We start from the raw sequence: 15114 nt of genomic DNA, 5'->3' as shown, positions 1-15114 counted from the left end.
GTGGGTTTGTGATTCCCATTCCCCCGGAATCACATATATTATTATTTATTGACAAATATATCCTTAACAAAATATTGAATTACCAATTTTATTTTTTTTATAGGATTTGGTGTTAATAAGTACTGTTTATGTTTATGAACAAAATTTAATTTTAGATAAATTCCTATTTAGATTAACGAATAAAATTCTATTTTAGATAAATTTTTATTAAGATATTTATTTATTATCTTTAAATTCCCAGGAATCACATTCCATTCCCGCACGTCAATCATGGCTTAAGTGTTGAGGACCTCTCCCGAGTGAAAATAGCATTTTGACTTGGGGCCTTTAGCGGCTCCCCTAAAAAAATCATGGAAGGCAAATCGGTTAATCTTTGGAATAACAAGGGCTTTTCCATTAACTGTGTTAAAATATCTGTACCTCCGCAGATCTCTATAAGTTTCTTAACAACTCGCACGTGACCAAACTATCAGTCCCAAGGTACTCCATACATATCCACGTGTCATGATAACGTATATAAAAAGTCCCATAATCATAAACCTGGTTCGCCCATTTCATCTTTTCATCTTTCTTTCATTAACAAGAAAGATAGAGAGAGAAAGAGAGAGAGAGAGACAGACAGATTATAACTGATTGAAGCCCTCGGGCCTTCTTCATATTAACTGGTTCAGATTCTATTAAGAATTAGGGCAAAAATAGAAAGATTTTGATCACGAATTCTGATCTTCATTTATTTGTTTACTTTCACATAAAAGCTCAAATCTCGAGGTACTTCTCTACAGATTTCTCTCTGTATTTCCTTACATTGATAGTAGCTGATACCTTTATCAGTTTGAAGTGATTAATTTCATACATTTTTTCCCCTTCACCATCATTTTTCTTTCTAAATTTCGTTGTCAAATTGAACTCATATTCTAATTGATGTTCCAGTTTAATTTGAAGTTTTTGGTGTTTGAATGACATTTTTTAGTCGTTGTTTGATTTTTTGAGATGCCTTAATTACTGAGTTAATCAAGATTAAGAGAGATTTGAATGGTTTAAGAAAATGCTTGTTGTGGAATTTAACTAAAAATGTAGTTTGATTCTTGTCTTTCTTCTTCAGATTATACCAAATTTTGGGAAAGGAATATGAGCAATACCCTAGGAAATAGTTTGCTTCACCAATACCGATTCACTGTTCTAGAGCATCAGACAAAATCCAATTCTGGGGTTTCTGCGAATTCTTCGTCTGTGCAAGCTTCATCAAAAATCCAGGGAACTATCCACAAGAAGCCTCTCATTTCTACTAATTTCCGTGAGAATTGTCTCAATGTGAAAAAATCTGAAGTGTCTAAGCAGAGACGTAAGATGAATCCTATTGTTCCTTGTGCTGTTTTAGCTCAAAATCCTGCTTCTGAGGTAGTTTCACTCTTCTTTTTATTTATGACTTTCTCATGATCACAGGGTGTGTAATACAACTGATCATATAATTACTGATAAAAAAGTTGTCTTCGAGAATATTTAATTGTTAGATCATAGAGCAAGTGACCTAACCTAATGCAATCATCAACATGACCTAGAAAATTCGTCTTTCTTAACGCGAGCTTACTGTGCTAAGTAGGTCTAACATTTTTCTTTTTTAATACTTCGAAAAATATTGGGTTTTATACCCCATTTATCTGGAGTTCCTTTTAGCAAAGAATTAAATTTCGAAATATTTCGGTCGAACATTTCCATGCCTACCGAAATTTCCATCAGAACTGAAATTTACCGAAATTTAACTAAGTTAATCTTAACAATGCCTTGTCAGCGAAATAAATTTCGAAAAATTTCGGTCGAAATGACCCGAAATATATCAATTTCCATGTCTACTAAAATTTCCACCCAAAACCGAAATTTCACTCCTTTGCCTTTAAGAACTAGTCTTCTTTAGGTAATTCAGAAAGAGTAACTGGTGTGATTGGTTTAGGTAGGACATAAGTAGAAAATATGACAACGGAACAATTGGAGTTATAGGGATTTATTTTATTTTTTAAATGGCAAGATTACATTAATGATCCAAAGGAACCGTCTGGTTACTAGGCTACACACTTCTCACATATAGTACTGATTTATGTAAGTGATACATGACATGAAGTCAGAATGCAATTACGACATGTTCATGGGCAAGAACCAAATACCAAATTTACAACTTTATGGGAGAGCCAACTTGCTTAGTATCGTAAATTTACAATTTCAGCAAAAATATGAAATGATATTCGATATATTCCCAGATTGTAGGTTCTTAACTTAGTTTTTCTATGAACTTAAGATTTTTGTCCTGTAACAGCTTGCAGGAAGATTCAACCTTGATGGAAATTCTGAGTTGCTGGTATGTATTTTGCTGCAAGTTGAACTTAAACTTAAAAGTGATTCAGAGAATTTCATTTATTAACACAAATGGAACTGCACAGATAGATGTTAGTCCACCTACTTCAGGATCTCTTGTGCAAGTAACCATTCAAGTCACTAATAGCAGTAACTCTCTGATTCTTCACTGGGGTGGCATTCATGATGGAAAAAAGTAAGTAGGTTTGTGGTTGTAGAAAATTTTGTTCTTTTCCTTTTTGGTCCTTCTTGTGCGTGTGTATCTATTCTATGCCTTATTTGATATCTCTTTTTCGATAAGGAATTGGGTGCTACCTTCTTGTCGGCCCGATGGAACACAAACATACAATAATGAGGCTTTAAGAACTCCTCTTGTAAAAGTAAGTTTCTTAGAGTAAAAATGGTATACATGCTTTTATCAATTTGGTTTACGACTGGTTATTATATTCTTTACATCACCGACTGACCAATTTCCTCTTTCCTGTAGGCTGGTTCCAACTCCGTTGTGAAAATAGAGATCGATGATCCACAAATAAAAGCTATAGAGTTTCTTGTAGTTGAAGAGGCACAAAATAAATGGTTGGTGATAGTATTTGATTTTGGTTATTACTTGAACATGAATTTGTTGACGAACTCATTTTTTCTTTTTGTTATGCTGAAGGTTCAAAGATAATGGTCGCAACTTCCTTGTCCACTTGCCGCAAAGGGCCAAGTCGACTACAAGTATTTCAGTCCCTGAAGATCTGGTACAGGTTCAAGCGTACTTGAGGTGGGAAAGGATGGGTAAACAGATGTATACTCCTGAGCAAGAGAAGGCAAGCAGCTATTGTTACACTATTTAAAAGTCCCTGAAAGCTTTGCTTGCAAATTATATCCATTTTCTTCCCATCTATGAGTTCTCTATAACTTTTGTCTTCTTCCGTTTCCATAATGATAGGACCGTTCTTTGTGGTTGAAAGCAAACCAAAACACTATAAAATTTATTAAGGTTTGTTGGACAATGAGTTTGCATGTGTTTGACATAGCACCGGGACATGTCAAATTGTTAGAGAAGTGTCCTTGCCACAGCTTGTAAGATTTCTAAACACTGAAGAAGTTTTAAACCTGAAAGTTAGTGAACGAGAAGTCTCCCGAGTCTTAATTGTTCTTAAAGATCTAGAAGTACTGGTAAACTTCGGGATGTCCTCTAGCAGTTTTGTTGCAATTGCATAACTGAATGTCAACTGGTCATAAGCTGTAACGCCCCAAGCCTTAGCAGTTGCCGATATTGTCCCCGCTTTAACCACCCAAAAAGGGAATCCGTGCAACACGAGCACAGTGCAACACGAGCACTTTACATATGAGCAGGAGGCGAGCCAGCCTCTAGTTGGTAATTACTTCTCACACTAGAAGTATGTGGTCCACAAGAATGATCTTGTGTTTGCATCGATCATCCTGCCGAGCCAACCACCTATGGATTACAACCGTCAATCTATATTAGAACCCAAGCCCCTGGTCCACTAGGTTGTCCAATATCAAATTGACAAACCCGTGTTTGCAATCGACCCACATGTCGAGCCAACCAGTCTTAGTTCAATCCATTAACGAAACTCAAGATCATGGTCCGCCAAGTTATCCAATATCGTAATGGTAACTAGTGATTGTAATAGTCCCACATTGCTCACAAGAGTGTCCAGAGACTGGGCTATATGTGTAAGCTCAAGCTTAGTAAGTACCGAGGCCTTTTGGGTGGGCTTGTGGTGCCTTCGCCAAGGACAAAACCCCGTACCTGTGTGAGGTGGTTAAAGCGGGGACAATATCGGCAACTGCTGAGGCTTGGGGCGTTACAAAGTGGTATCAGAGCCGAGGACGGCTCTTCGCTGAGGGTGGGGGATTGTAATAGTCCCACATTGCTCACAAGAGTGTCCAGAGACTGGGCTATATGTGTAAGCTCAAGCTTAGTAAGTACCGAGGCCTTTTGGGTAGGCTTGTGGTGCCTTCGCCAAGGACAAAACCCCGTACCTGTGTGAGGTGGTTAAAGCGGGGACAATATCGGCAACTGCTGAGGCTTGGGGCGTTACAAAGTATTGTAATAGTCCCACATTGCTCACAAGAGTGTCCAGAGACTGGGCTATATGTGTAAGCTCAAGCTTAGTAAGTACCGAGGCCTTTTGGGTGGGCTTGTGGTGCCTTCGCCAAGAACAGAACCCCGTACCCGTGTGGGCTTGGGCCAGGGTGGTTAAAGCGGGGACAATATCGGCAACTGCTGAGGCTTGGGGCGTTACAAAGTGGTATCAGAGCCGAGGACGGCTCTTCGCTGAGGGTAGGGGATTGTAATACTCCCACATTGCTCACAAGAGTGTCCAGAGACTGGGCTATATGTGTAAGCTCAAGCTTAGTAAGTACCGAGGCCTTTTGGGTAGGCTTGTGGTGCCTTCGCCAAGGACAAAACCCCGTACCTATGTGAGGTGGTTAAAGCGGGGACAATATCGGCAACTGCTAAGGCTTGGGGCGTTACAAAGTGGTATCAGAGCCGAGGACGACTCTTCGCTGAGGGTGGGGGATTGTAATAGTCCCACATTGCTCACAAGAGTGTCCAGAGACTGGGCTATATGTGTAAGCTCAAGCTTAGTAAGTACCGAGGCCTTTTGGGTGGGCTTGTGGTGCCTTCGCCAAGAACAAAACCCAGTACCCGTGTGGGCTTGGGCCTGGGTGGTTAAAGCGGGGACAATATCGGCAACTGCTAAGGCTTGGGGCGTTACAAAGTGGTATCAGAGCCGAGGACGGCTCTTCGCTGAGGGTGGGGGACTGTAATAGTCCCACATTGCTCACAAGAGTGTCCAGAGACTGGGCTATATGTGTAAGCTCAAGCTTAGTAAGTACCGAGGCCTTTTGGGTAGGCTTGTGGTGCCTTCGCCAAGGACAAAACCCCGTACCTGTGTGAGGTGGTTAAAGCGGGGACAATATCGGCAACTGCTGAGGCTTGGGACGTTACAAAGTGGTATCAGAGCCGAGGACGGCTCTTCGCTGAGGGTGGGGGATTGTAATAGTCCCACATTGCTCACAAGAGTGTCCAGAGACTGGGCTATATGTGTAAGCTCAAGCTTAGTAAGTACCGAGGCCTTTTGGGTAGGCTTGTGGTGCCTTCGCCAAGGACAAAACCCCGTACCTGTGTGAGGTGGCTAAAGTGGGGACAATATCGGCAACTGCTAAGGCTTGGGGCGTTACATAAGCGTAAGAAGGCTTCTGTGCTTGTTTGATGAACTATAGAATACGTAATTGTAATCATTTTGTAGGAACTTCGGGAAGATCTGATCTGGAGTTTAACAAAAAAAATGCTTGACAATGTGATTAATGTTCTATTTTCGATATTTCCTTGCTTAGTGAGAATAAGTGAAAGGAATCTTAGGATATTACTGCCACGCTGCTGTTAGAAGCTACATATATGTCTCCTAATATCATGTCCCGCCGTTTCTCTTACATTATACAGAAGGAATATGAGGCTGCTCGGACTGAACTATTAAAGAAGTTGGAAAGAGGAATCTCTGTAGACGAGCTCCGTGCAAATATTACAAAAAATGGTTCTGAAAGACAAACACAAGAGAGCAGTAGTGTTCCTGATGGCAACACAAAAATACCAGATAATCTTGTGCAATTACAGGCTTACGCACGGTGGGAGAAGGCAGGAAAACCAGACTACTCTCCAGATGAACAACTTGTAAAGTTCACTTTTTTCTTTTATATTCTTTTCAAGTACAGTTACAAAGCCTATTGGTTTAGTTTATTTTCCATATGTTACAAGGGTATACATCATATTCTAATACTGAATCTTGACATGCTCAATGCCGTCTAAACAGAAAGAGTTTGAGGAAGCTAGAAAAGATGTCCAAATTGAATTAGATAAGGGCTCATCCATTGAAGATATACGGAAAAAGATAACAAAAGGAGAGATCCAGTCAAAAGTTTCTAAGCCATTACAGACTAAAAGACATTTTAATAGTGAAAGAATTCAGCGAAAAAAACGGGACCCTATGAATCTTCTCAACAAAAATGTTGCTGAGGCTGTGAAAGAAAACATTGTTGTTGCACCGAGATCCCTAACAGAAGTTGAGCTTTTCACAAAGGCTAAAGAAGACCAGTACGGGGATTCCATTCTGAGTAAGAAAATCTTCAATCTTGGCAGTAAAAAAGTTCTGGTGAGATAATCTTCGTTATTGTCTATCTGTTTTTATGAAGGAAACGTGACCCTAACCCAATCTAACCTGTAAACTTTCTTGTCACATGTTTTAGGCACTGGTTACCAAGCCTTCTGGGAAGACAAAAGTTTATCTGGCTACGGATTTTGATGGACCACTTACTCTTCACTGGGCTCTATCAAAGAAAGCTGGAGAGTGGCAGGTAGGTTATACAATCTTTAAAAAAATTACATATAAGAAACACCATAAAATGAGTATGTGAATCTCCGATAAATCGGGTAGGCCTAGAAAGATGAAATGCAAATCCCGTCAATAGCTAGAGCCTATCCGAATTCCGAAGGTCACATGGAGGAGATAATTTCTACCTCTGTTGAGAAATCAACATAGATCATATACTAGTTAGACTACTACCAGCATATGGTTTGCCTTACTCCATTTGTTGAAGTCGATCAATATTGTTAAATCTTTGTGTCTCACTCTTTTACCATTTGAGCGACTGTAAATAATAAAAAAAATGAGGACATGTTTTGCAGGCACCACCTCTAAATGTATTACCTCAGGGTTCAACGTTGCTAGATAAAGCTAGTGAAACGCAATTTAGGGAGATTTCTTCTAGTGATCCTCCATACCAGGTAAACCAGAAAACGTTTTATCTGCTCCCCTGAACACTACTGATGTTTATCTCAGATTTGCCTGCAAATAGCAAAAGATGGGACCATAACTTTGATTTTATCGTCAACTATTGATTTCTATTTTCAGCTGCAATCCGTAGAAATAGAGATTGAGGAAGATGATTATGTCGGGTTGCCATTCGTCCTTTTATCCGGTGAAAACTGGATGAAGGATAGTGGATCTGATTTTTATGTGGATTTCGCAATTAAACCCAAGAAGATTAAACAGGTTGGTCTCTCCGTTAGATCTTTAATTGGTTTACCTATATAAGTTTACACTTTACATTCTATATTCTCAGTTTTTCTCAATTTCTTTTCATGAAAGGATACTGGTGATGGAAAAGGAACTGCGAAGTCTTTATTAGATAAAATAGCAGAGATGGAGAGTGAGGCACAGAAGTCTTTTATGCATCGGTCAGTAGTTTCTGTTACTGATCTTAGGAGCTTTTCACCATATCGTATTATTACGTTTCCATTTGCGAATTCTGTCAAGTGTTTTCATTCGCATATGTGACTCACTAACATGGCTATCTATTGCTTCAAAGAACTTTGACATGAATTATTCATGATTGTCTACTCATGTTCTTTCTTATACTGCTGCGACAATGATGTTTTGAATAGTTCTTGCAACAATAATGATCATTTATTTTTCTCTCAGATTTAATATTGCTGCGGATCTGGTTGAGTGGGCTGAAGATGCTGGGGAGTTGGGTTTTTCAGCGATTCTTGTATGGATGCGATTCATGGCTACAAGACAGCTGATATGGAATAAGAATTACAACGTGAAACCACGGTAAATATGTTATTAGAGATTTATCTTCTTGTTGTAACTTCACAAAATACATCTTTAGAATAAGAAGTGAAACTTCTGAACTGTTAAATGGCAGCGGATGTCAGTTTATAAAACAGACCTTTTTCCGGTGTATCTTATTAAACAAATTATTTAGCCATTTTTGGAAGTTCTAACCCATATCTGTACAAGCACAGTGAAATAAGCAAGGCCCAGGATAGGCTTACAGACTTGCTTCAGAATATATACAAAAGTAACCCTCAGTATCGGGAGATTTTGCGTATGATCTTGTCAACTGTTGGTCGTGGAGGTGAAGGAGATGTGGGACAGCGCATCCGGGATGAGATCTTGGTCATCCAGGTAGCTATTGACATTCCTATGACTTCTTGCCTCAAATGTTAAATATTCGAAAGTGGTGTATGAATTACAGTGATTGGTTATCTGTAGAGAAATAATGATTGTAAAGGAGGAATTATGGAAGAATGGCATCAGAAGCTCCATAACAACACTAGTCCTGATGACGTTGTAATATGTCAGGTATTTGATTTGCAACTTCTGCTGGACCTCATCTCACCGGTGTCGGATAGAACTAATTTTGCTGGTTTTTTCACAGGCGCTTATGGATTATATCAAAAGTGACTTTGACATCAGTGTTTATTGGAAAACTTTAAATTCAAATGGCATAACGAAAGAACGTCTTCTAAGTTATGATCGTGCAATTCATTCCGAACCGAGCTTTAGGCAGGGACAGAAGCAAGGCCTTTTACGTGATCTAGGAAATTACATGAGAACTTTAAAGGTTTGCTGAAGAAATCGTTTGAATTAAATTTTCAACAAATGCTACAGTATTGTCCTGAATGTTTCTGTATAATGTGGACATCTTCTACCTAGTGTCAAGTCAGACAGACATTGATGGAAATCTTATTCGGAGATCTTCCCCAGTTATTTGATTTTTTTTCTGGTTACTTCATAAAGAAAATTGAAAGCTACGTTTTTATGGACTCTTTCTTTGTTGTTCTTGTAATTCGATAGATCATCATATCATGGTAATAAGCTCATTTATGTTTCTAAGAAACGGAATAATGTAGTGCACACTTCTAGGTCGTGTTGGCTCTTTTTTTGTCCAGTTGGCACTTTACATTCTTATCTCCTGAAACATCAAACTGGCCTCCTAACTACGGTCTCTGCTGATTGATCATTCAGGCGGTTCATTCAGGTGCGGATCTCGAGTCTGCTGTAGCAAATTGCATGGGGTACAAGGCTGAGGTATTACTCTTACAGTATGTTGGAGTCTCCAAAACTAAGAATGTCTTTTCTTTTCGTTATCTGTATATGCTCTCTCTCTCTCTCTCTCATATATATATACATATTAAAAAACCCTTGGTTGGAGTGGTTACCAAGTTGGTTTCCACCCACCAGGTCTCGGGTTCGAGACACGGATACTATATTACCTTTCTAAATATGTATATATATGCACTCTGACACACACCCGTCTACTTTCTTTGAGAAAAGCGACACCTCTTTTCTTTCTGGAAAATCATATTTGACTAGATTCTGTTTTCATTTAGGGGCAAGGTTTTATGGTCGGGGTAAAGATAAATCCAATCTCCGGCTTGCCATCTGGATTTCCGGTAACCTTTTTGAGACTCATTATTCATCATGATAGTCAACAGTGTGTCACCACCGCAAACAAGGCAGTTGTATGTTTACGACTGACTCATACTTCCACAGGATATACTGCAATTTGTTCTAAGTCACGTCGAAGATAAGAATGTTGAACCTCTCCTAGAGGTTTGTGCGCACTGATTAGTTTCTCATTTGAGGTGTTTCAGTTCTTCTTTTATAGATAAAATACACTACCTGTTTGTATTTAAATTCTCTGAAATGCAGGGTTTGCTGGAGGCTCGTCAGGAGCTTCGACCTTCTCTTCTTCAATCACATGATCGGCTACGGGATCTCTTATTCTTGGATATTGCTCTTGATTCTACTGTTAGGACAGCCATTGAGAGGGGATATGAGGAGCTCAATAACGCGAGCCCAGAGGTATACCTTAGTGGTAGACAGGCTAGGCTCTGTTGTGTTTCTTCTTATATTTCATTATTTCCTCATATCTGCCCTAGGATGGCCTGTCGAGTATTTTCTCTTTTGTAATACTTTTTAAGGGCTCTAGTTGAATGCTAAGTAATTTTGGATGTATTTGAAAATCCAAATTCTAAAATTTTATCAACTCATCCCATTTTTTTGTTTCTTTTACAGAAAATTATGTATTTCATCTCTCTTGTTCTCGAAAATCTTGCACTTTCATCTGATAATAATGAGGATCTCATCTACTGCTTAAAGGTAAATGATGACACTATATGATATCTCTTAACTATATATCTGTGCATTCACTTGGTAACTACAAGTCCACTACTTGTTAGACCCACAGAATTTTGATATATAAATTGTTTGCCTTCCTCTCACATTCCGAGATCCCTAACATGTTGTTAAAGCTAAAGGTTGCTCTACTCTTATTTTGAAGCATTCTCCTGATTTTATTTTTCCTTATTTTAGCAAAAAGCTTGTCTAAAACAGGAGTGGTCTATTCCTAATTTCCTATGTTATCTCATATCTTAATGCATCACACACTGCTTGTTATCCAGGGGTGGGATCATGCTATTAACCTCTCCAAGGGTGGAGACAGTAACTGGGCATTATATGCAAAATCAGTCCTTGACCGGACACGTCTTGCTCTGACTGACAAGGCAGAGCATTACCAGCAAATCCTACAACCGTCTGCCGAGTACCTCGGATCATTGCTTGGTCTCGACCAATGGGCAGTAAGTAATTACCTGTATGTTTTTATTGAAAGCGTTAACATTATTTATGAACCTAGTAGAGACATTAGATTTTGCAATTGTAACCTGACGCAGGTAAGCATCTTCACTGAAGAAATCATTCGTGCCGGTTCTGCTGCGTCCTTGTCCTCACTTCTCAATCGACTCGATCCTGTTCTTCGAAAGACAGCTAATTTGGGCAGGTTGGTGATGTGGAATATTTCCTGCTTCATTTGGTCTTGGTTGAAATCCAAGAAAATTGAAGCAGTTTTTTTACGAAATTGTGAACTCATACTGAAAACCTTAAGATATGATGCCGTCAAAGATTTCCAATCTTTGGGCTTCTGACACTAATATAATAATAGAATCGTCCCTTGCATACTGGAGGTATATCATACTGGCCATTATCTAATTCTATTTTGCTGGCCTCGAACAGTTGGCAGGTTATTAGCCCAATTGAAGTTGTTGGGTATGTGGAAGTTGTAAATGAATTGCTTTCCGTTCAGAACAAGTCTTATGACAAGCCAACAATTTTAGTGGCTAAAAGTGTAAAAGGAGAGGAAGAAATTCCTGATGGAACCGTCGCTGTGCTAACTCCTGACATGCCAGATGTTCTATCTCATGTTTCTGTGAGAGCACGAAACAGCAAGGTGATAATTACCCATACCTGTGTCTTGAAATTTATTATGATCTTTGAATGCTGATAACAGGTTAATTTCTCAGTCAGTAGTAACGTTCAAAGTTCAAACTCAATTCCTGTGATAGGTTTGTTTTGCTACTTGCTTCGACCCCAATATTTTGGCTGACCTCCAAGCAAAAGAAGGGAAGTTATTACGCCTTAAACCTACATCTGCCGAAGTTGTCTATAGGTAATGTATTCCTAAATTTAAAGCTGCACGATACATTTTTATTGCTTCTCCTCATATGTTTTAAATCCTAAATGAGGACACATTTGTACAGTAAAAATTTTAGATAAGGGTAGAGTTTTTATGCATGGCATGAATGATCATATCCATGCATTTATCCCTAACTACATCGAATTGTCTGAACATTAACAACTCCCATTTAATTATTATCCTTTTTCTGTAACTCCAGTGAGGTCAATGACAGTGAACTATCTGGTGCAAGTACATCGGATTTGAAGGAAGATGGGTCTGTGCCCTCTATTTCTTTAGTTAAAAAGCAGTTTGCTGGCAAATATGCAATTTCATCTGACGAGTTTACCAATGAACTGGTAAACATTACAAATTAAACTTGACTTTTTTTTACCATGTTATTATGTACAACAACCTTTATGTTTTGGGTTCTTCGGAAAATTTGGACGGTCAGAAGTCATAAAGATGATGAAATGCAAATGAAGGTGTTGAAGTCTTAATCACATGCAAAAATTTGACTTATGTGTTCTTGTCTTAGGTTGGAGCCAAATCCCGTAATATTTCATATCTAAAAGGAAAGGTGCCGGACTGGGTAGGAATTCCAACATCAGTCGCCCTTCCATTTGGGACTTTTGAGGAGGTTCTTTCAGATGGTTTAAACAAGGTCTAGCCTCGGTTCTCTTACTCGTCTGTTTTGCTTCATTACATTATTTGCAGCTATGTTGTTTCACATTTTCTTTTCTCCCATGACGCCATGAGTCATGACTATTAGATTGGTAGCAAAACCTCTTTATTTTATACAGGAAACGAAACTTATCTTTAATCCAAAAACAAGATATCGAAGTCCATAACAGAAGTAGTTAAAAATCCGGTCGAATTGTTAGAGTTTCTGACTCATCTAAGAAATATTATTTATTTTTTGTTAATCTCAGGAAGTTGCGGAGACATTACAATCACTAAAGAAAAGGCTGGCGGAAGGAGAGATTGACACACTTCCTGAGATTCGTCAGACTGTCTTGAAGCTTGTCGCACCACCTCAGTTGGTAAGCTTTTCTACCGAAGTGCAATGGAAAATTAATGACATGCCTTGAACAATTTGTTTTGAGTGTGTAAAGCCTAGAATGATCCAAAACCTACCCAACGCAACACTTCGGTAAAAAGTAGATGGTATATTTTTGGTGCAGTACGGATATGCTCTTAAGACAGACCTGCTTCAACGTATAATGGTCACTTTGAAAGTAATTGAATCTCATAAAAAATAGCTTTTATCAGGTGCAAGAGCTGAAGAACAAGATGCAAAGTTCTAGGATGCCTTGGCCTGGTGATGAAGGGGAGAAACGGTGGGAGCAAGCATGGATGGCAATAAAGAAGGTAAGAATTATAGAAGAAGAATTTATCTATGAGAAATATAACTTACTGGAGCTTAGAGGATGAGATAAAATGCTTCTTAACTACATTTACAGCGCTCTTCTACAATTCTACTTCGTTTTCTTCTTTTTTGTGTCACAAAATTCTCTAATCGAAGAAACTTCATAAATGTTAGGTATGGGCTTCGAAATGGAATGAAAGAGCATATTACAGCACAAAGAAAGTAAAACTAGATCATGATTGTCTCTGCATGGCTGTTTTAGTACAAGAAATAATAAATGCTGATTATGCATTTGTCATCCACACTACCAACCCGTCATCCGGAGATTCATCAGAGATATACACCGAGGTACACTCCTTTTGCATGCTTATCTCGTCTTAATGTCTTATTCTTGCTTTTAGTAAACACGAATAAGGTTTATTCCCGCATATTTATCTCTGTCAAATGTATAGGTAGTGAAAGGACTTGGAGAAACCCTAGTTGGAGCTTACCCAGGTCGTGCTTTAAGCTTTGTATGTAAGAAAAATGATCTTAACTCCCCAAAGGTGAGTAATAATCATATTTTACTGCAATGAGTGGTGTTGTAATTTAGAGTCGTAATAACTAATGAAAATCTTATCACTTACGTCAATTATCCTGTTCGTGTTCAGTTATTGGGATACCCAAGCAAACCAATTGGTCTCTTTATAAGACGGTCAATTATCTTCCGATCGGATTCAAATGGTGAAGATTTGGAAGGTTACGCAGGTGCTGGACTATATGATAGGTAAACTATTTGTTGTTACTATGAACCAACCTCAACTTTTATCAGCAAAGAATGAGACCTAGAATTCATTGTTTCGGCGTTTCTCGAAAAAACATACGTATGAAACGTATGAAATTCTCTTGGGTATAATCCAGTCATATTGCCGCTCCACCTAGGCCCACTAGTTCCACATGGTACAAAGTTTTCATCCAGCATCCCTCCAAGGCTTCTCAATCAAGGCACCAATAAAGTTCGGATCCCCGGATCCAGCCCAGCAACTCATGGATCAGATCAGGACAGCAAAAGGGGGTAGACCGAGGGGATCCCATGCTGATCCCCCCGAGTCAAGAATTTCCCACTTGAGAGGTTGAGTCATGCAGAAGACTGCTGTACAACTATTTTAATAGTTCTGCAGCTATTATTTATAATTTGTTTATATATAAAAATAAATGCATAGTTTGAAGGGAAACCGGTTCGAAGATGATCCTATTATGAGGGATCAGGATTGCGGGCTAGCCAATCCCGACCCGATCCCATCCTCGACTGCTTAGCTGGGCCCAGAAAGGCTAGTAAGACACAGTGTTTTGTTAGAAACTCTTTCAAAGAAATGTGGGACTAAGTCCCTTTCCTTTTTAAAGCAATTTATCTCTTTCGCTGGATACTGATGAAAGCTAGCAGCTACAGAACCCAACTTTAGAAAACTCTGAAAGTATTGTACTAAAATCTAATTGCATTTGCACCTCAATCGCTGTTATGCCTATACTGATACTTTGTTTTTGACAGTGTACCGATGGACGAAGAAGACAAGGTTGTTGTAGATTACTCGACCGATCCACTCATAAATGACAGTAATTTCCAACTATCAATCCTCTCAAGCATAGCTCGTGCAGGACACGCTATTGAAGAGTTGTACGGATCTGCCCAAGACATTGAAGGTGTTGTGAAGGAAGGTAAGATATATGTTGTACAAACCAGACCACAGATGTAATTCTGATTTCCACGTCAAATGACATATGAGTTCGAGATTGATTTAAGTAATAGACTCAACTATGAAAAAGAATAAAAGAGAGAGAACCATCAAATAAGTTTATTATGATTATACTCAACATTGCAAAAACTGTATAAGAACTGCAGGACTGTAATGTTTTCCAAATGCAGTAACTACGACAGTATATCTGTATTTATATGATGATGGTTTTACATTGGAACATTAGTTTCAACTCCCAAACTACGATTTCGAGCACATTTGAGGTCGAAGCCTCATATTTAGCCAGCGGAAAACACACTTTCAGGCTTCAGCTCAAATTTTGGTGAGATTATTTTGGTG

The 15114-nt window shown here is 38.8% G+C and overlaps 1 protein-coding gene across 1 annotated transcript; it reads left to right on the top strand.

The window, feature by feature from the left end:
- The first annotated feature begins 550 nt into the window (after positions 1-550).
- On the top strand, positions 551-14995 carry SEX1 (Pyruvate phosphate dikinase, PEP/pyruvate binding domain-containing protein). Its single transcript, XM_086654202.1, has 34 exons — positions 551-768; positions 1103-1398; positions 2309-2350; positions 2433-2542; positions 2648-2726; positions 2834-2925; positions 3008-3161; positions 5816-6043; positions 6183-6521; positions 6616-6723; positions 7055-7153; positions 7281-7421; positions 7518-7606; positions 7851-7985; positions 8180-8342; positions 8430-8519; positions 8596-8781; positions 9186-9248; positions 9551-9613; positions 9714-9773; positions 9873-10025; positions 10239-10322; positions 10625-10801; positions 10895-11001; positions 11235-11448; positions 11564-11667; positions 11894-12032; positions 12212-12337; positions 12606-12716; positions 12946-13044; positions 13217-13390; positions 13495-13587; positions 13693-13808; positions 14571-14995. Exons 2-34 carry the CDS (start codon positions 1129-1131, stop codon positions 14773-14775), a joined length of 4413 nt encoding a protein of 1470 aa, XP_086510328.1. The 5' UTR covers positions 551-768; positions 1103-1128; the 3' UTR covers positions 14776-14995.
- The last annotated feature ends 119 nt before the right edge of the window (positions 14996-15114 follow it).

The sequence above is a fragment of the Eschscholzia californica genome, unplaced genomic scaffold, assembly GCF_041429995.1.
Source record: "Eschscholzia californica isolate CP2 unplaced genomic scaffold, dmEscCali1.0.p SCAF_1, whole genome shotgun sequence".
NCBI classification, from domain to species: domain Eukaryota; kingdom Viridiplantae; phylum Streptophyta; class Magnoliopsida; order Ranunculales; family Papaveraceae; genus Eschscholzia; species Eschscholzia californica.
Note: the sequence above shows the minus strand (reverse complement) of the source record. Positions and strands in the feature narration are given on the sequence as shown.